This window comes from Aythya marila, assembly GCF_965140915.1.
Source record: "Aythya marila genome assembly, chromosome: 1".
Taxonomy (NCBI): Eukaryota; Metazoa; Chordata; class Aves; order Anseriformes; family Anatidae; genus Aythya; species Aythya marila.
The window spans coordinates 162,138,552-162,160,932 of NC_139042.1; the positions used below are offsets into that span (position 1 = coordinate 162,138,552).

The 22,381-nt window shown below is 36.4% G+C and overlaps 1 protein-coding gene across 5 annotated transcripts in view; it reads right to left on the minus strand.

The window, feature by feature from the left end:
• Positions 1-1,111: 1,111 nt before the first annotated feature.
• The window catches only part of BLTP3B (bridge-like lipid transfer protein family member 3B), a 56,264-nt gene continuing 34,994 nt past the window's right edge, over positions 1,112-22,381 (minus strand). Inside the window, exons 12-21 of one of the 5 annotated variants that reach the window (XM_082763295.1) lie at positions 20,509-20,650; positions 19,228-19,421; positions 16,193-17,679; positions 15,594-15,769; positions 14,012-14,148; positions 12,394-12,544; positions 8,910-9,166; positions 6,659-6,767; positions 3,988-4,157; positions 1,112-3,254 (exon numbers count right to left, since the gene is read on the minus strand). In XM_082763295.1, coding sequence (XP_082619421.1) covers positions 3,129-3,254; positions 3,988-4,157; positions 6,659-6,767; positions 8,910-9,166; positions 12,394-12,544; positions 14,012-14,148; positions 15,594-15,769; positions 16,193-17,679; positions 19,228-19,421; positions 20,509-20,650 — 2,949 coding nt within the window. In that variant the 3' untranslated portion in view covers positions 1,112-3,128. Of the gene's footprint in view, positions 3,255-3,987; positions 4,158-6,658; positions 6,768-8,909; positions 9,167-12,393; positions 12,545-14,011; positions 14,149-15,593; positions 15,770-16,192; positions 17,680-19,227; positions 19,422-20,508; positions 20,651-22,381 lie in introns of those variants that run through there. The other 4 variants (XM_082763294.1, XR_014317758.1, XR_014317759.1 and 1 more) reach the window with 4 other exon arrangements.

The window sequence follows — 22,381 nt, forward strand, 5'->3', positions numbered from 1 at the left end:
CCATCACCACATGATGGTTAGGAAATGTTCTGCAGCTAGCAATTATCCTTTAGAGATCAATTATGATTCCCACTTAAGCCTCTAAACCAATTCCTAGGGGAGACAGCCTATGGATAAACAGACATGGCTAATGGGACCAGGGAAAATGGATGCAGGCAAGGGAAAAAAAAATCAGTTCCCTCCCAGCCAGTGCCATGGTTCCTTCTAACAATGGCCACAGTGGGCTTAATCCAAGGACAGGAAAAGCTACTGGCATGAAGCAGGAACAGGGACATCAGAGAATAGCTGGGATCTACACACCACTGCCTCTCCAACAGGTATTTTGTAAGTAACTCTGTAAGGCTATATAACTTAGATTTAAAATTGGTGCTTATTGGTATGTTAAGAGTTAATGTAAGAACTAGAACAATGCTTGCCAAATGATTCAATGACTTTTCTTGAGAAAGTGCACAGCCTCTTCAAGGTGAGCTAGCTTGACATGCTATTAGACTTTAGAACAGTGTTTCTAAGTAAGTTGTAGGAGTGTTAGGCTAACATGTAGACCAGCTTAAATTTCCACAGAAAATGTAAAATAAAACTTGGTAACAGTTTGCCTGTAAACCTTCTGGAGTCAGTTTTCTGCACACATTGAAATTCTCCAAACTGTTCCCTACCGTTCTTTGCAGAATAAAAGGTCAAGATACATTTAAGAGGCTCTACTGATGGAACAAATCTCACATGTAGGAGTTATGGAGGTTACGAACACTAGCAGACCTCTGAGAATGAAGTAAATCTTTTTATTTAGTCCGAGGACTTTTAATCACCATTTTTTAGGATAACCTATTAAGGCTTCATTTAGATTCATTCTTTTGGATATTAATAAACTCTCTCTCCCTTTGTACTTCAGTCTCAACAGCAAAACTCATTTCAGAGTGACACAGTACTATCATTCTCAGTAGTGTCAAATCCACAAGCAAACATACCCTCTATATGAGGATATATAGAGCATAATATGAGCATATTATACTCACTACTACAAAACTGCCCTGAAGAGAAACGCATTCAATTGTAATGAAGTACAAGAAGGTGACACCCAGAATTTCTGCATCTGTACTGGAAAGAGCTGTTTTTGGGGTTGTGGATTTTTTTGTTTTTTGTTGCTAACAGAAACAGGTGCTGGCTTGTGCAGTAAGAAGAAAGAGGTGTTTAATATTGCTGTTTATTTCTTTTTAAAAATTAAACAAGTCTCAACATATTATTCCAGCCACATGCTACTAACCACTCCATACATTCTTTTCTTTAGAATAATTCTAACTAGAGCTTGGCAGGGGTAAGCTGAGTTAGAATGACTGACTTTAACAGTACCAACCAGAATTCAACCAGCTGAGAACTCCTCCCCTGAATCTGACATGACATTCATGTTAAATTGCACTACCTATATTTAATACTGTGTTGTCTTAAATACCTTTTTGAAATGCACATATTAAGTTTCTCTTTTAGAAACAGTCTTGTTCTTTTTTTTTTTTTTTTTTTTTTTTTATCTTATTCTGAATAAGATAAAAGTTCCCATGGGTAATAAAGGGAGTTTCAACTATGGTTTTGGGAGGCAGGCTTTTAAATAGTGCCTGAACCAGTTCTTCCATAGAGTCCCTGATTAAAATTACATACTTTCAATAACTATTTACAGCAGTGAAAATTTCATGTCCTCCAAAAAGTTTTGATGAAAATTAGTTTAGGCTATCAAACTAGTTTCAATTAAATATGCAAAGTCAAACCATAGGATACTAAGTATTTTTGAGTTTTATCTGCATATCTACAAATAAAACTTCCCTCAAACATCGCATGGAGCATAACCAACTGTGGTAGTAATTAAAATATTGTTAGTTGTCAGATTCAAGGTCACTAGTTAAAATGTTCAATCATTTTTACTTCTAGTGAAAACAATCTCTTACAGGCATGTATGTTTTTTGTATGTTGTTTCCAAAATTCTTTAGAAGCACACTCTGATATTCTCTTTTACAGTGTTGTGCTTTTTTATTTATCCATCTTTACCAGTGTTTAGCTGAAAATTATGAATTTGTACAAATCAGCCATGGTTTAAATTGTAGTTACATCTTACGTAGTCTCACCATTTCATAGGGTAATTTATTCTCTAAAGCTTTTTTTTAAATATATAATGTATATATATAATCAAAAAAGCAATATACAGTTAATGAATCCCTGTAGGAATTTCCACCCCCACCCCCCAACAAGCATTGACATTACATATTTAAATACACTGGACCAAATCCTTGGTCATGTCTGATGAAGTGCACGGAATCAGACATGGAAGCAAAATGGCTCAAATCTCACCTTTCACAAACTGCTGGATCCTATGGCAGGGCTATCATCCTCATCACAGAGAGAGAAAAACAAATGTGTGAATGTCTAAATTAGACTAGCTGTACAGATGTAGTGGACTTCCCTGCAGGAGGAAAGCCCAGTAGTATGCCCTCTTACTTAATTTCTCCAGCATTTACTGTGGTATTTTAGGAGTGCACGTGGAAAGGGTGTATGGAACAATATAGCACCAGAGGATTATTCTTAAAATCCTCTCTGGGCAAATTATACTGAATTTAGGGACTTTTTTTTTTTTAATTTTCAGTAGCTATACTATTCTAGAGGATCTAACACATATCATCATAGTGCAAATGCAACCTCCTATACAGACATCTTCTGGTAATAATAGAACATAATCTTAACAAACAGAGGTACAGTTTGTTAATGAGGCATGGTACATTTTACTCAGTTACGCAACTAGGCACCTTCTTTCATTGCTGAGCCATCCGGTTTTCAAAAAACATTTTAAAAATAACATCTCCTTTGATAATATTAAAAGTAGATGATATGATTTTTTTTTTCTTCAGTAAATTAATAAAGTACAGTATAAACTGATTTCTCCAAAGTCATTTCGGTTTAAAACAGGCTGAAAAAAGTTACAATGTTTAATGATAATTTCAGAATAGTAGTTATTTCACAAACATTTTGTTTGTGATGAAAAAACTTCATGACAAAAAAATAACCATGTCTTCCAGCAATTCACAAAGAGTACTTCAGATGCTGTGATCACCCAAAATTCTGTTGATGCCTCGCACCAACAAAACATTGTCCTACTGATGATCAACATTCATCTTCTTTATACGATGAAGGAGGGCATCATTTTCCATTTGGACCTCAGCAAGAGCCATTTTAGCTTTGGCTAGTTCCTGTTTGAGACATTCGTTTTCTTCAAGAAGCTGAAATGACCAGGTTAGAAACACGTTATTAATATTCCTGCATACTGCCGACTTTTTCCATTACAGCATCTTTTAAAATAATATATCCCAATGGTTACATTCATTGATTGGTTGAGGTTTGTTGGGGCCAGCTGACTGATACCGAAGTAATGACAGCGGAACATGGAGGGAACTGATGGAGACAGATCAAAAGGCAAGATACCCTGGACTTTATGTTTTAGTTACACCATTTCCATTCTGGAGTAGAGTGGAAATAGTACTGGGTTCTGAGCTCCAGGAATGGGATTGTTATCCAGTGGGGAAAAAAAAGCTAAAGTGATGTGTGATTTTTTTCACCATCAATTCAAAATTCATGTATGACTGACAGGTTACTAAGGACCTGACTCAACCATCTAGTCCTTCACCTTTGGCAGTTGTGCTGTGCAAGGATCAGGGAGATGTTCAGATGAAATGAGAGAGGGTTATTACACAGTTTGTGAACCGCTTCTTCATAAAACTCCATCTGACGTAAAGGGGAAAAATTAGTCTGCAGTGTATTACCACCAAATTTAGAAAGTAGTATTACATTTTATTTTGAATGCCTATGTACTGAACCATACTTTATTACCTGTAATTCATAGTTTCCAGCTCAGATGTCTAAACAGAAACCCTCCCAGCCCACCCGTAGATAATCTAACAATTGTGATGATCAATGATTGTTGCAACTTTGGGGGATGGAAGGAATTCTCAATACCTCTTTTTTAAGGAAGTCATCTGAATCATTGCTTGATTTAAAAGGTCTGGGAATTTCACAAGTAGTCTGTGTGGCTTGGTCCTGTGTTTTAAATCCAGCAGGTCTAGTTGCTTCTTGCAATGCACTGCTTGAGTTCTTCATCTTCGACACATCATTTGCTCTTTGATTGTCTATAACAGAGAAAGGTACTTGAGAGTAGCATTTAGTTTTTTGTATTTTTTTTAATAAAGTTTAATTTTCATCAGCATTAAAATAAAAGCACCTCAGCTAACACATAATAAATACAAAATTCAAAATAAAATTAAAAAAAATAGTATACCCTTTTGGAGGAAGAGAGAAAGGAAAGAATGCATAAGAAGAAACTGTATGTGCATGTTCCAGCTCACAGAAAATTACCACATTTTTATACTTAATGCTATTATCACCACAGAATATGTATCCTAAGTAATTAGCTATACAATGAAGACAACAGAGCTTGCAATTCAGAAAGTGTATCTAAAGAACTATGTATTTCAGATCTTCATTTTCCAGTGCCTGAAACATGCAGTGGAACAGGGAGGACAAGTTTGATAACTATTAATATTGCTACTGCAGTAATGTCTGCAGGTCCAAATTAGATATGATGACTGTATTTATATTTGAAGACAGTGAGATAAACTTGCAGAATCAAGTTTTTAAATTAGAAAACAACTTTAAAGATTTATTATTAAGGAAACTTCCTAGCATTTATAACTGCAGTGCACTATAACTTCTATTAAAATATACTGCTATACACCAAGGGTAAAACGAGGGCACGATTCTTAATAGTCTAAAATTCCTTTTTCTTAAACAATTTCTTCCAAATTTTGTTGTTAAATTCATATTTCCTCCAATGTCTAGTATCTAAAGATGACCAAAATGCATTTTTCAAGCATTTAAAGGTGTTCAGTCTATTAGATAATGTGGAGAAATTAAAATACAAACAGATCATGCCACCATGCATCTCTGAGTAGTCTGGTCCATCTTTTCTATAACCTTCCATTAGGTAGATAAAGGCAGTATTAAGATCACGCTGCAACCTCCTCTTCCTCAAGTGATACAATACATTGCATATTGTCAGATTAATTTATTAAGGGCCTGGATGAAGGGGCAGGTGCACCCTCTACAAGTGTGTCAACAATATCAAACTGAAGGGTAAGTGACTGACAAGGAGAGCAAGACTGTTCTTCAGAGGGACCTGAACATGCTGGAGAAATAGACTGGCTGGAGTCTCAAGAAATTCAGCTCGTGTGTGAAGTCCTGCAGCTGAGAGTAAGTAACTTCTTACTTCACTAAAGGACAGGGATAAAATCAACAGAAAGCAACATTACAGGAAAGGATCTGTAGGCCTTGGTGATCAAGAAGTTGAACGTAAGTCAGCAATGAGCCCTCACAGCCGAGGTCAATTAGGCACAGGCTGCACTACCACAGGTGTAGATGACCATATGAAGGAAGTTATTATCCCTCCCTACACTCAGCAGCAGTAATACCACATCTGCAGTACTGGATCCAGTTCTGGATTCCCCAGTGTAAGAAAGATACTGACAGCAGAGGACCACCAAGGTGATTGTGGCTAGGAGTACATGACGTACAAATAAGAGGTTAAGAGCAATGCATTTGTTAATCTGAAGATGGGAAGGCTATGGGGTGATCTGTAAGCCACCTTTGCCTGCCAAGTGAAAGGATATTGAGGAGATGGACTATGGACTAGACTTTCCGAGAAGTGTTTGTGAAGTCCTTAAGCACCTCTGGCAAGATAGGTAGCATGAGAGAAGAGCTGCAACAAAGGAAATTCTAAGTAGGCATTAATTATGAAATTAACCATAAGGGTGGCCAAGGATTAGGACAGGTTGCTTAGGACAGATAGTGCAATCACCTATTTGATGCTCAGAACTTGACTGGACAAGGTATCGAGCAACCTGATCTAAATTGCCTCTGCTTTGCACAGGGAGAAGGACCAGATAACCTCCTGTAGTTTCTTCCAACCTAGATTGTGATTCTTTGACATATATGTGAAAGACAACAGTGAAGTTCTAGCTCTAAATGTATTGCCTTGTTAACAGTATTTAGTATTTGCCTATACACGTAGAAAAAAAATGTAAGTATATACATCGGTCACAAAAGGTACAAAGTTAAATCCTTATTCAAAATACAAGTTTCAGTGCCATCATAGCCATGACCTGCCAAGATGCTACCATAATATACAGAACTGAAAATAGTTACTTGGACTTTTCAGGTAAATTTTTGTTTTACAATATGTTCTACCTAGTACCTGTAAGACAAAAACACAAAGATAACACAGAACTCTCTTGGCTAACTGTAAAGAAATTAAACTTTTTGTTTGATTTGTAGTTGATCTTGAAAGAATCTGAGACTTATTACGATGAAGTGATATGCACTTATGAAACATACAAAGTTATATGCGTATTTCTATTTCTCAGAGATTGATTCAGCTGTAGGTTATCACAAACAATGCATTACTCAAAAAGGTAACTTTCTTCTAACTACTCTTAGAATTAAGGTTTATTGCAACACTACTTACACAAATTATCAGCAATTATTTTTTCATTATTAGAGACATCTACACAAAAAAACAGTGCTAATAATAATTAGATTATAATATTGAGATATCCAGTGGCAGGAAGATACAAACCTCTAATGAAAAAAGAGCCATCATCATTTCGTTCTATCCAAAGTATGTCAATATGTAGTTTTATGGGTACTAACTCAGATACCTTGAGATTTTCACGTGGACTGTCATCCTAAAAAAATGTAAATATTCAAAGATGAGTTTACTAGGAAATCAAAATAGCTAAGATGTTAAATTAAACATAAGTTCACTTAATGAACCTTGAAAGAGAACATTTCAGAGCAGAAGTTTCTAACAGGTCTTCCACCGCTCCATTTTTTTTTTCTGTGGATCATATTAAAGGCCTATATGTATCTCTTGAGTAAATTCGCTGAACTCTATATACAATCGAACTGAAATACTTCAAAGTATTTTTACAGCCATCTCAATAAGATTAAATCCCAACTCAAGACGTTCTTTAGCTCAGGAGCTCTCAGAGTTAGAGATAAGAACCCCACACTATATCTGATTTTCTTTTCAATGATTTAAAGATTCAAAGGGAAATGTATCATTCTTAAGGGGATTTTGTCATTTTAGAATTTAGTTTGGGATGATACCAGCTGTAGGTCAGTTACATTATTATACTCATCAGAAGGGAAATGACACAAATTACTTCCTTTGAGGTCTCCACAGGACATTTTTAAGTTCATTATCCCTGTCAAGCACAGTAATGTAGTATAATCATAAACTATACACATCAGCATTAAGCACATAGCAAGAAAGCTGTTGAGGTGTAACAAAGTTTCTTGAAACATCACTGAGACTGCAGTAGAAAACGCAAAAATAAATCGAGTCTAAGGAAGGTTATTTTCTTTTTTCTCCAGGAAACACACTGCATCAAGTCCCATTCAGAAAAAAAAAAAATACAGTATTGAATAGTCAGTGCAGCATAAAGAGTTGAACCATATCTTCTTACTCTTTACTACCCAACAGTGCTCTGGAAAGGAATCATCTGTGTCTCAAATCTGCCATCCGTCAGCCATCATGAGCAGCTTCACTGTGACATGTGCACAGCTGAGTGAGCACTTTAATGCTAACGCTGCCAAGAAGACCCTTATTGCCAGTTTAGTAATGCACATTCCCTACCTCAAACAGCTGTTTTCTTGAGCAGCTTGCTTAAGTCTGCTTTCTTGCCAATAAATCAGCACAATTCTGTTTTTAAAATTTAGGTTATTTTATATTGAAACTTTTCTTTCTGCACTTGAACATTCACATTTGTGATGCACCAAAATCTGGGGAACTGATTCACAGCTCTTACAGAACGTCCTTGAGCTACTGCTGGTACAGAAATAGCCCTAAAGGAGTGTCTAAGAATCCTCAGGGAATGGAAAAGCTGCACCAAGTAGGGAGGGTATACTGGTGGATTTTGATATTCAAGTCCGAGTAGAACATTGTACAGGTAACAGTTGACCTTCCAGTCAAGAATCTTAACAGATTCAAGGCCTTAGCCTAAAATGCACAATTTGAGCTGTTACTCCAGTCCTTGCTATATTCAACATTTACATGGGTGATTATTAATTTCCAAAGCAATGTTATAATGATTTTTTTTTTCCAAGTGTAATCATCCTTGAATCCAATGGTTGTGCAGCACAGACATTCCTTTTAAGTGTCCAAAAGGATATCACCTGGAAGACTGGAGTAGCGCTGTCCTCTTAGTGTTACTATTTTAAGCGAGAGTGGTGAGAAAAGCTTGCACTGTTTGGTAACTGTTTCTAAGTAGAGCAGAACAGAAAAATCCGGGTTCTAAGAAGCAGTATTCAGCTGGTTTGAACTGTAGCTCTTGTAATCTCTTCCTTCTTTTGTATTGCACTTTCATTATATAACCTGTTCTTTAAGTAAGAAAGACAATTACCCTCGAAAATCTGTTTTGTAATTAAAATACCATCACCATGCTAAGCAAAAAAGCCCAGCCAACCAAAAACAAACCAAACCAAACCAAAACAAAAAAGCACACTGTGCCTGCAGGAATTTGGTATACATTACCTGTAATACTCCTAGATCTTGTCACTCTACAAAACTGACTAGGAAAGGATGGAAAAAAGTACAAAGTATTAATTCATGTAACTAGCTTGGTCATGCAGAGAATTCCTCTCTAGGCGTACCATAGAGTTAACCAAATCTATGGATTTTTAAATTGTTTTACTGTTATCTAAAGACTTTAGAGAGTATGATAGCAGTTTCTTTGAAGTTAACTGTATCCAGATTAGAAGGTTATCATCAAAGAAATAAGAACACAATTTCTTTAAAGCAGCCAAATAGCTTATCGTTAACATACTTTTAAATTAATCTTCGCATTAGAAACTTTTATCTTCATAGGCATCACTTCTGCAACAGTTTCATCTTCTAGAAAATGCTGAATGTTCGTGAGGGAAGACGTTAGGAATTCAGCACTGAAGTTCTCTACATGACACTGGAGAAAACCATTTTTTACAGCCAGCATAGAATGTATGATAGCACTGGGCCCACTTTCCCATCTCAAACTAATCTCAGGTGATGAACTAACTGGTCCGGCCATAGATTTACAATCAGAACCTGTTACAAAAGAAAAATAAGTTTGCATTAAACTTTTGCAATGTACAAAAAGCAATTATGATACAATTAATTCTGCTTCTATTGTCAAAAAAATCCAAGAAGTACTTTGGAAGCATATTCCAGGAACTACAACACTGCATATATATAATAAATTCAGATTAATTTTGTAAGTATATCACTTAAAAGTTCTATAGAAAAATAATCCATATATAGTAAGTACTTGTACTTCACTGTGACAACAGAAAAGGACGATACAGAAGTATAGTTGTGCATAAAGTATTGTTTTCTCAGTGTCTTGAGAACTGAAAAATGATTATTTTGCATATTTTTCCACTAAATCCTTCATTCTTAATTCAGAAAAACATTTAAGTCAGCTCACACTAAGGAGAGCAGGTATTCTCTTGGAAAGGCATAGTTTCCTGATTCAGGAACTTACTTGCTAACACACTGGAACGTAAACAGCAGTTTAGGGAGATAGAGAACATGACCGTGTGTTACTTCTGTTATTTGGGTGGCAGTAGATTTGAACCTTATAGGGAACTAGCATTTTCTTGTTAGTTTCAGTATCTTTAACCAGTAAGGACAACTGTAACGTTCAACTGAACAGTTCTAAAAACAAAATGAAAAAATGTACAGTAACAAGATATTGAAAAACTAAGCCCAATATCCATTTGTAGTTCAGAAAAGAGGGTTCACCACCAGAAACAGTTACCCCCAAGAGATTTGTTAAACGTCATATCTGTCACTATGATGGCTGACTTAGAGAAGTGATTTATACAACAAAAAGCATATAATGTTCACAACAACCGTGTTAAGAAACAAACATTGAAATCTGAAAGATATTTTAAAAAGTAACTCAATTAAAACTAATTGAATTATGTCAGTTTATATTAGTAGAGCATCTACCTGTTAAATGAATTTGAGGACAGAATTAATACCAAAAAAAATCATACAGATGCTTCTTGGTTTAACCTCAGCAAAGTCCAATGCTTACAAGCTTAGAAGTTGGAAAAAAAGACAGGCCCTAGTTATTGTGGGACCAGGAAAGAGCACCTGCAACATTGCTCAAAGACTCCAAAGTGTAGAAAACTAAGAGACCATGCATTAAGTCTCAGCCATGAAGCCAACATCAGTTATCTTGTAGCTACCTGAAACTGACGTAGTTGAGAGAGAATGGGAGAGAAATTGGGTTAAGCAATTCAGAAGTTTCTACAAGCTTCCACATGCACGACAAGGTCTCAGTAAAAGCATTTTCTCCTATGCAGAGTATGTACACACGATCTGATGAAAGGCATTGTCCTGTAACCAGCTCTGCTGGGACATGCACAGCTGCCACACTGCCCTCAAATGTACTCCTTCAGTAGCACACCTTTCCCTTCCTACATTTACTAAGCTAACATTATAGCAGGCTGTAACTGGTTACAACTGTTAATTCAACACTTGAGTACGTTTTGTTAAAGGTTTAGGGGGGAAGTTGCTGTTTTTTTGGATACTTTTCTTATGTTTTTGCTCACTGGTTCTTTTAGTTACCTTTTATTACTGTTAACTCATATAAATTGTTTCTTTCAATACAATTCTCAAGCTTAATCCTAACATTGATCCTCTAGAATTTGTTTTATTTTTAAATTGTTTCCCTCCTTAGTTCTTACATTAGGATATACGTAGCAGATACGGGGCAGCACTGGCTGCAGAAGATTCCTGACTTGGTACAGAAAGCAGAGCTCTGTGGAAAAGAGAAAAGATGTACGTTGTGGAGTGAAAGTGACCATCAACGTAGAAAGAAGTGTTGATATGTCACCTATCCAGAAAACCACCAGAAACAGTAAGGAAGAGATACACAGCAGCAGTATTTGTAGACCCCAGTCGCATCATAGCCTATTGTCCACATAGGAATCAGTGCACAAGCCTCTCATACACAGCTGAGCTGGAGGCATGTTCTAGTTTTAGATCCAAGTGAGAGCAGGAAGGTGCCATGTTCTTACTATTTACTTCCTCTTGCTTTTACGAGGACATGACAGATAACCAGAACTGGCCGCCTGTTGTCTGAAGGTCAGCAATGAGACTTCCCTGCTGGACCTCCCTCATGCCTTCAGATGCAAGAACACAACTGCAACATCATGCAACAGCTGCTCAAGCAGTGGCTGCTGGCAACAGCTCAGCTGATTAAGTGATCTTTTTTTTTTTTTTTTCCACCATTAAGTGATCTTTTTTTTTTTTTTTTTTTTTTTAGCTAGTACATCGGAGGCTGCTTCATCAAGCAGAACCTCCTGAAGAAAATCCATACTGCTGCAAGGCTGGAAATAAATGGCAGCCAACTGCTGCTATAATTGTTTCCTGGGAAAGGAGATGAACCAGGAGCAGGAGGCAGGTGCATCGGGGATCTGCACCCCCCAAACCCTGCAGTGCAGCAGAACTGGCATCTAGCAATCTGTGTGGACGGCTGGCAAAGGGGAGCAAAACAAACTGTGACAGACTGGCATGCCAATGCAGCACGCCAAGAAGAAAACCTCACAGTATGTGAACTAGGTTTTCCTGGCAGATAATGTACATGTACCCATGCCCAAAAACAGCTCAGACTTAATATACTGGTTGATCTAGTTGTGCCAATATCTGGCATGAAACTACTCTCTGTATGCTTTCAAGTGTATTTAAAAAAAAAAATGAAAGAATAAAGGCTGTCATGGCAGCTTGTTTTTCCTGATAAAAAAGGCAGTTTTAACTTTTCTTAAAGCACAGATTATAAATCAGTTTAAACTGTGGGTTTTATTTATTGTACAGAAAAGTATATTTAAGAAAAGAAGAAGCTGCCTTCAGAAACAGCCCTTCAAACCAAGGTACAAAGTATCATTAGAGCAGTAAGAGTTCCCTACCGATAAAACAATAACAAAATGTAATTTTTTTATTTATTTTTTTTTAAATTAGGTAAGTTGTATTTATCAGAAGTCAATGCAATTAACGCATTTATTTTTTTTTACTCTCCCATCAGAAATTTTTCCATTTTTGTTTTTCTTTTTTCTTTTTTTTTTTTTTTTGCCTCCTATTCAATGTATGTTAATTAGGAAAGAGACCAGAGTAGATATTCTAAACCAGGATAAAAAGGATGTTACCATACTAGCAGGAGCGTAAAACTGATCTTGTACTTTAAGGGTAATACAGTGTTTTTATTTATTTACAATAAATGTTTCCAACTCCAATTTCACAATAGAGATCTCATTATTAGTTCTTACCCACAGTTCTGTTGCAAAGATAGTGTCGAACACTGATATTTCCCAGTTGATTTGGTATCACTTGGTTGACCTGAAGGCATATTTCTGTGTCTTCACCTCTGATGTCAATTTCACCATTAACACCAAATATTTGGAAAACCACAACAGACATCTGTCAACAATATTAAGATTAAAAAATGAGATTTAAAATTGAATTTATATCGGTTATTGTTTATTAAGTTACCTAAACCTTTCTTCCCTCAAAACAAAAAGAATCTTTGCACCCATAACCCTAGCTCACAGAAAGTTTTCTTATTTCTTCTTTTCTTTTTGTACCCATCGGCTTGACAATGGGTAGGGTCGACTGTCTGCCCAGACAGACTCTTGTGTTCATAACCTACCCGTAACAATTCAGAACTGGCCAGAAAAGTCATGAAAGTGAGACAGCCCTTCCCCACTCTTGTTAAAGAAGCATGTGACATTTTTTGAGGCTGCACCCAGCTTCATGTATATCGTAAACACAACCAGGCATTTCCAGTACTGAATCAGAACACGGTGAAGAACCAGGACAGAATACTAAACTTTAGCAATTTGCACAGCAGTCAGCCCTTTTTCTCCATTTACTGGATCACGGTGTCTTTTGAAAACATAGCAGCCAGTTTCAAACGTCAGCTTTGTTATTGGAATGTTTTGTGCATCCATCATCATTAATACTACTTTGGGCTTTTTTCTATTTTTTGTTTGTTTGTTTTATATTCTGCAAATAGAAACAAATGCCAGCATATATTTGTGTAACAAGCTGCATCAATTTTATTTTCTTCATATTATCTATAAGTGCAAGTAACAAAGTTTATTTGGAAGGAACCAATCATTTAGGTGAGCTTTAAGTGAAATTCATTGTATTTTGTTTGACCCATACTCTTAGGTTTCCAGTTCTCAACCTTAACTGATACAAGAATATAATTTAAGAAGTGTTGATCAGTGCAAAGAACAGCAAGAAGTAGATAGGCAGATAAAGAAAGTTGGTGCCCTCATGGTGTCTCAGGAAGAGAATCTTTCTCCACAACTCCTATCTTTATAGTCTTCTCTAAATACTGGCCCTTGTCCTGACATCATCCTGGACAAGAAGTATTTCTCACCTGACCTGGCTTGACAACTGCTCAGGTCCTATTTGCAAATACTACAGAATGCTACCAGTGCTGATGAAATATCTCCATGTAATAGATGTCAGAGTTATGCTTAACAGAGTTATGCTTAATATACACTTGATATGAAAAAGCTATTTTTAAATATCATATTCAATATGTAGAAGCATAAAAGAACATGCTATTACAAAATATCAATATGTATTAAAGTGGAAATATTTCCTGACACTTTAAAGTGGCTACTGTCATTTATTAATAGTGGCTATAAAATAGTGGCTATACAAAGGAGATAAGAACAGAGAATGCTCAGCATAACTTGAATTACAATCTTCATTTTTATTTATTACAATGGCACTAGATCCATAGGCCTACGTAGCACACTAACAAAAATTCCCAAATATACTAGAAAATCCCCTCAAAAAGCATTCATTTGATCTTTATTTTCATGTTCAATTTACTGAACCATATATTCTAATGGAATTCAACAGTATTACCATTTCTTCACTAGTCTCATGGGCATTCTCTGAAGCAGCACTCATGGCATCTGGAGATGACCCATCACAATGTTCAATCACTGTGCCTCCTTCATGGGCATTTTCTGATGGGCTTTGATAGTTTGTGGCTGTAATACCTTCCATACATGCATCAGAAAAAACGCAAAGTTAGCAGAGCATAACCTGAATCAGTCCTGCATTAAGAATAAACTCAAGTGTCTGATACTGTATGAATACGTTAACTCATTTTTAAAAATGAGTTGAACAGCTTATTAAACAAATATTTATGACTGAACTGCCAAATCCATTCCTCATATGGAGTTTGAAGTTTTAGATGCTATGCAAGTAAGGCAGGATATACTGACAAAAATGAAACGACACTCTGCATGCATTGCATGAAGAACTGCGAAGGGCCTTAGTCTTCCAAATCAAATCTAAAACTGATTCAACAGAAAAAAAGGGTAACGATTCCAAGGTGTGTATCTAAAATACTACACAGCACCTTTAAAGCAAATGCTTGCAGTTTTATGTTTAGAGAAAGAACTATGTATTTTTTTCATTAGAGTCATCATGATAGTTAGTGTCTCCTTGACAACTGGGAAGCATGCAGACTTAACTTGCAGTTAAACATTGTTTAAGTTAAAAAAAAAAACACAAAGATTATTAAAAATGGAAAAAATATTTTATGGCATACTCCTACATATGCATATGCAGAAATGCTCTTACAATCCAAATTTATAACAGGTGTTCAAGTGAAACATTCTTCACATTATTGCTCTAGGCCAAAAAGAAAATCTACAGAAAAAGAATATTGTTATTCTTCATTCAAAAATAGAATTTATCAGAAAAGAGGTACCAATAAAATCTTATTATTGTACATCTTGACATTAGGAAATTATTTAATCAGTTCTACCAGAGAGTTACATCGTTATATTTGCACAAGTCCACAATGCTACAGATTATATAGAGACAATTACTATACAGCTGAATTCCTACCTCAGATCAGGAGTAAAGGCTCATGCACAGAAGAGCAAAAACTGGACAAGTATTTGCTGTTACGCAGTCCATAGGAAGGAACTGCTTCGTAAGGAACAAGCTGCAAGGAGACTACCAAATTATCTATCTGCTGATTATCATGACAAGCATTAGTGAATTATTTTTTTCCCCCCATCTACTCTTAAACTTCTTTACCACTTCAAGTGTAACACTGATTCAGGGTGCCAGCCTGTAAGCACTCACAGCCAAAAAAGGGTGCTTAAAAGCAAAGCTTTTAATAGTTCTGCTATTAAACAGAATAGCTCTGCTTAACTCAGGGTTCCCACACAGCACTGCAATGCTTTTACTCTCCTCAAGAGATGAAAACTGACTAGTGCTTAATTAAGTAGCACTAGTAGCACACCCAGTTGTTTTCCCTTGAAATGATGTGCTGTGAATATACTTGGTATTATTTACTAGTGAAGCTAACAGCAATAGTGTTGTAAGATACCCAGGGTTTGCTGCACCACAATCCTTTTGGGTATTATTTTAGTAACACACAACATTTTCAAGTATTGCTTAAAAATATTTTGATAAATCTGTTTACCTTTCTCCAGAAAGCTTTGGCTATCACTTCCATCACTCTCCACCAAATGCTCCTCTAGCATCATACTATCAATAGAGATGGTATCCAGAGAGACTTGCGATGGACTTCTTTTCATATTCTTGTAAGAAACAGAGAAGGCAGGAAGGCTGGATGGGCAGCGTTCCTTAGGCTTTGCACTTTGAAATATAAAAACATAGGCAATTACTGCTTTATATGAAGGGAATTTCCTAGAAGTTACTTTTAAAAATCCTCTAAACCAGATAAGATATAAAAGAAAAAAATCTGATTATTCTATAATCCTTTGTCAAGAAAGAGTTAAGCAAAGAAACAACATGCATTCCTGTACATATGTGTCAATTATTTTCTCAATTCTGTAACGTTTAAACTGAAAGTTAAGTAAATTGTTTAACACAATTAGCTAACAGTTTGTTTTAGCTTTTACTGAATGTTATCACATATCTTCAGAATTTAAATACTTTTAAACTTTTCATCTACTAGATGTTAACTTTCACTGACCATTACTAAAAGTACATGGCCAGCAAGATTGATAAATATTTTCAAATTGCAGTAAAACTGGTTTAGTATTAGATCTTCTATACCTTGATGAAGGCTGGGATGTAAACATCCTAACTGAGGTCACTTTCTCTTTGTTGATTTCAAGCTCTTCAGTTTCTAAGGCAGTTTCTGTTTCCAAGTCAGTGACTTGGTTAAGACAGCCTTCAGTTGTACCTTCCTGTTCATTTAACTTATTTGAGAACATATTTTTGTCATCCTCTTTATCAATGAAAAATTCAGTAGAATCTTCTCTCTTATTTAAAACGGACACTGAGTCTCTATGATGCAAGCTACTTTTGTCACTCAGAGGTCCACAGACCTCCTCTGAATCACTTCTACTAAAAAGTCCACTGCTTCCTCCTTCACTGGTATCTCCCAAACCTTTATCTGATGCATCATCTGAAAATGACATTCCTTTCTGAAAATCCGTATTACTTTCTGATTTAAACAAAAGAGGATCCGTTAAAATGCCTTTGTTAACTTCAGCATTCATAGGCTTGCAGTCAGATACATAATCAAGTACTATCTTATTACCGACTAATTTATTCTCTGAAGTAAGAGCTACTCCATTTCCTGAATGAGAGAGCTCTGATGCCACAGGGCTTTCTTTTTCCACAACTGGAGACTTACAAGGGTTTCCCTGAGTCACTGGGTGGAGTAGTAAGGCTAGTTCTGCACTTTTCAGCAGGATCCCAATGCAGATATCTGTTTGCTTTGCAGGTTTTCCTGTCACTGCTTCTACATCATTCCTTAAGTTTTCCAGGAGCAATACAAGGGATTCATGGAGAAACAGCAAAAAAAGATACTGATAATGATTGATCTGCATGCTTACATGTTTTTGAACATGGACAAGAACATGTACATCTGCATCAGAGGAAGAGCTTTCAGAAAGCATTCCTGAAGTGTCTGAGAAATGAGACACCTGAATGCCATTACTCAAGGGCTCTGACTCACTGCTGTAATATTCTTTTAAAAGTTTTTTACGTTGCAATCTATTAGCAAGATCGCTAGATTCACTTTTTGGAATGTTAAAAGTCTGATTATGCAATAAAAGCTCCTTTTGTGACTTTGCAAATCTTAATGGCTGGCAAATCCAAAGGGAAAGAGGGAAAGAGTCCACAAAACTTATTGGTCGGCCCTTCCCACTTTTTGTTCCTTCATAATCTATCCAAAACTGGGAAAAATGCAAGGCCCAAACATCAGTAGCTGCAGATGTTTTTAATGCATACTTATTCAATTTGGGGATGATATAACCTTTATAAACATCATGCATTTTAGTATCTTGTTCATGAGCATGTCTCTGAAAGATAGGATGCAAAAGATTAAAATTCTTCTGGGACTTAGGAAACGTTGTGAATGTTCTACTGAAAAATTCACAGTCTTTGAAGTTCTGAAACAAAGCTTCCAGATCAGAGTGTCTGCAGTTTGGTGAGTATCTTGTATTTGTAGCAATCATCTCTGAACTCTGAATGGAAATTGCACGAGGTTGATCTTTATGAATTTCAGGTTTATTTTCAGATGGGATGATGAACTGCAAGAGAAATGCATTTCATTTAGTTATAAAGATATAGATTAAGAAAGTGTATAATTAAAAAAAATAGCAGCCACAAGAGCTAGAATACAGGAATATAATTATATATTAATTATATATTATTAATTACATATATATATAACTCAAATATACTAATACAGAACAGGGGTAAGTCAGGCTCACAGATTAACAGTTATATTTCTTCTAATTTTTAAGAGGGATACTGTGGCATCTAAAAATTAGTGTTTGTACAAAAACGTAAGGGACTCGGGTTTTTCTTCTCCGAAATACTTGGATTTAAGACAGCTATGTTAGACTGATGTGTCTTATTTCTTAGTTCACCTAAAAAAAAAAACTAATCAACAAACCTTCTCCTCCAAAGCTGATAATAAGGAAGGCAAAAATCTGATGTTCAGCTGCATTAACTAATGTTATTTCTCTAGAATAAACATGTAGAGAACAAAGTCCTCTACCTGAACTACAGCAAAGGGCCAATATGAAACAAGAAACATTAAGAATTGGTTTTAGAGAAGGCTTTTAGAGGGACTAGTTTCTTTACACCAGGCATTCCATAAGAAGACCAAAGAGCTTTGATATACTACAATCAGAGGAACAAGGAAAGTCGTTTGTGTTAATATACAGAACGCACATATTTTTGCTAGTTATTTTCAGTTCTCAAGTTTTTCTTTTTGCTACGTCAGCTTCATTGAACACAGTGAAATAATGTGTGTTAATACTCCCAATTCAGATCTTCAGCTGAAAACACAAAACCACAAAAGAACCCTGCAACTCGAATTAGCATCTAAGACAAGTCTGTGTCCAAACCATCATAATTTGCGTAGTTTTCTAGAGCAATGCTGCTTACTGCATGGGTTATTTGTTCACTTATTCCTTAAGCTGCTTGGCTAATGGCTTTTCAGATTAAGAGAATGTCCTGATTTCAGTTAGGACAGAGTTAATTTTCTTCCTAGTAGCTGGTAGGGTGCTATGTTTTGGCTTAGGATGAGAAGAGTGCTGATAACATGCTGATGTTTTAATTGTTGCAGAGCACCAAGCCAAGGACGTTTCAGCTTCTCACTCTGTCCTGCCAGTGGGCAGGCTGGGGGAGGTGCAGCAAGAGCTGGGAGGGGATAGACCCAGAACAGCTGACCCAAACTGGCCCAAGGGGTATTCCGTACCATATGGGGTCATGCTAAACAATATATAGGGTTGGCTGGCTGGGGCATGGGGGATGACTGCTCGGGGTTAGGCTGGGCATCGGTCAGAGGGTAGTGAGCAATTGCATTGTGCATCACTTTTGTACACATTACTATTAGTAGTACTATTATCATCATTATTATTGTTATTATTATTTTCCTGTCTTAATAAACTGTCTTTATCTCAACTCACAGGCTTCACTTTCCCGTTTCTCTCCCCCATCCCAGAGAGGGAGGGGGAAGGGTGAGCAAACAGCTGTATGGTGTTTAGCCGCTGGCCAGGTTAAGCCACAACAGAAAATAAGCATTTTCTTCCAAAGAAGTTCAAAACCCCTAATCAATGACAGTATACCTTTAACATTAGTCCATCAACTCTGACATCAACATGTTCATCTGATTTTGAATTGTCATTTAACTTGTACATGGCCATGAACTGAATAAGACTCTGTTTTAAATCCAACACAAACTGGTTTAGCCAAAGAATACTTCTCTCATCCAGGGTGAACTGTAAAGCATTCAGCTGGCCATACAAATTTGGACATGGAACTAAAAGAGAAGACAAAATAAAATCATCAGATTTATTTATTTAAAATGAGTGCAGACTTCCATTTCTATCTGTATTTTACAAAGGAAAAATATGTTGTTAGGGGATGCCTAAAGCAATACTCCTTTCTCTTAAAGCAACTAACTGAATTTTTTAACGTAAAATATTAAAATAGAATGGAGTCAGAGAAAAGGAGGAGGCTGTCCTCATTACAGAGAAAGGGCAGAACCAAGGAGATTTGCTGCCCTCATGTCCTATACCCAAGAAATCTACTGACATTTCTGTAATATAAAACAGGGCTAGTCCTGTAACACATTAATGAAATTAACTCCAGCAGATCTTTCATAGCATCTTAGATACTACTGCAGTAGCTTGAGTTTTTATGTAGCCAGGCAGTGTAAATACAGAAAAAGTATGTATAGGAGAATGAGAAATTTCTCAGTAAAAATCACAGAACCATGGAATGGCTCAGGTTGGAAAGGACCTCAAAGACCATCTAGTTCCAACCCCCCCCCTGCCTTGGGCAGTGATGCCACCCACTAGATCAGGTTGCCCAACCCGGCCTTGAACACCTCCAGGGATGGGGCATCCACCACCTTTCTGGGCAACCTTTTCCAGTGCCTCACCACCGTCATAGTGAAGGATTTCCTCTTAACATCTATTCTAAACCTCCCCTCTTTTAGTTTAAAACTATTCCCCCTTGTCCTATCATTATCTGCCTGAGCAAACAGTTGCTCTCCATCTTTTTTTGTAAGCCCCCTCTACATAGTGAAAAGCTTCAATGAGGTAGCTTCAAAGCCAACCTCTTCTTCAGAGGCTGAACATGCCCAGCTCTCTCAGCCTTTCTTCATAGGAGAATAATAAAAATGCTGTGTATGTTTTCAGACTTAAAAAACGGTATTTATAAAAGTCAATATTTATAGGGATTTGCCAGGCGCAAGCACTGAGGAAATGAAGCACTATTATGTACTTTCAAATTCAGAAAGCCACTGACCATTTTGAACTGTCAACCTGGAATCAATATTAAGCTTCATAAAGGGGAAAATTACATAAAAAATTATGTATCAGTACCAAAAAAAATCATCTTACTAGGAAAGTCCTTTCCATCTGGGTAGTAATATTCCGTGAATTCAAAATGAATAGCTGGCATTTCTGGTGGAAGATAAAGTGACTTTTTATTGCAGGAGACCAATGTTTTAGGGGAAGAACGGCACTGGTCTGCTGTTGAGACCTGTAAAAGACAGAAGATTAACTTCATTAATACATTATATTTTCATCAATCATTAAGCATTTACTATTGCAAAGGACTGTCCCTGGCAGGGTAACATTCCACTACTCTCAGATGTAGATCCCCATCTACACAAAGTGCAACCTTACAAAACACCTGGTTAACTTTTAGTAGGAGACTACACAGAACAGTTGCACAAGAAAACTGCATGGTATGAATGGTACCAGATCCCCTTCACTCATGAGGCAGGATGCAGTAGGTCACTTTCAAAAGCATTCAGTAGGAGCCTAGAGTAGTCTGTTATCTTTACTGCAAACACTACAGTTCCTATATAAGCAATTATGCTAGGCCATGGCATATTTGCATACCAGTTGTCCAAGAAGGATCCCGTATCTATAAGATAAGGGATCAATAAGCTAGATAAGTTTATTATGCAAATGTCATGAAGTCCTTGTACTGTCAAAAGGACAGATTCTAGTACATGGGCCAACTCTCACTTGCATACTGCTAGGCAAGGTGTTCAGCATGCAACTACAAGGGATGTATATTTGGCTGTGCCCAAAGGTCTACTTTATAGAAGAATAAAGACACCACAGAACAATAATCTACTATTTCTGTTTCTCTACAATATAAATTGTGAGCCAAGGAGGAGATTGTCTTTTGATTTATATTTGATTCTAAATTTCATGGAATGTACATTTGTTTAAAACATAACTTGTCAAAACAAAATTCTTTAATCCAACACTTTGTAGGTTTGACTGCTAATTTGAAGTCACCAACTTTTTAATACTGAGTATATGATATATGTAACAGTTTCACTGGAAAAGATGACCAGATAACCTTTATAAGCCTGCTTCACCTATGTAGCTGTTTTCAGATTACAAACATCTCTTAAAGAAGTGATATATATCTAGAAGAAAAATATTGTAATGTCATTATTTCTGTATCTTTTTTTTTGTAATGAAAAAGTAGTTGTGTAGGAAGGAAAGGGAGACGAGCGTCAGAAGAGTAGAAGACAAATGAAAACACTGACAGTACAAAAACACTTGAAACCCAGATGAAGGCTCCTGGAAGCAAGCTCCAACCTCCCACACTCTACCAGAAGCGATATGGCACAAAAGCCCTGGAAATTCAAACAAGAACAAATAAAATTCACAATGACTAGGGGAACACACAAGGCGTTTTTGTTTGGACCTGAAATTTGGAGCTGGTCCTCCAATATCACTACCATTCTGCCTTCGAATTATACTCCTCTAATCCAGTTGCCTTCTATCAACACCAGAGTTAATCTGGACCACAGCCAGCAGTTAGAATAACTAACTGAAACAAACAAAAAAATGGTTAAATTCTACTCAAAATATCACTCAGGGAACAGGCCAGAGAAGAACCTTCATTTAACATTTCTTAAAAGCAAACAAAAGAAGACAACAAAAACTACATACTTTGAAAAAGATATCAAAGATATCAATAAGAGAAACATGAAGTACAAAATCACATTAAAATAGTGGGTACCTAACAAAGTATAATGAAGGATGAAATCCTAAATGTCAGGATTTGGGGGATGATAGAACCTGGATCCAAAACATAATCATGGTATTGTGGTAGGGTATCATGCAGTCAGGAAGGAAATATTCACCAATTTTAATACAGTAGAAGCAGGCCCATAAAGGTCTAATACAACAACGAATGGAAAGACTTCTGTTAAATTTCAACAACTTTAGAACTGTCCCTTAA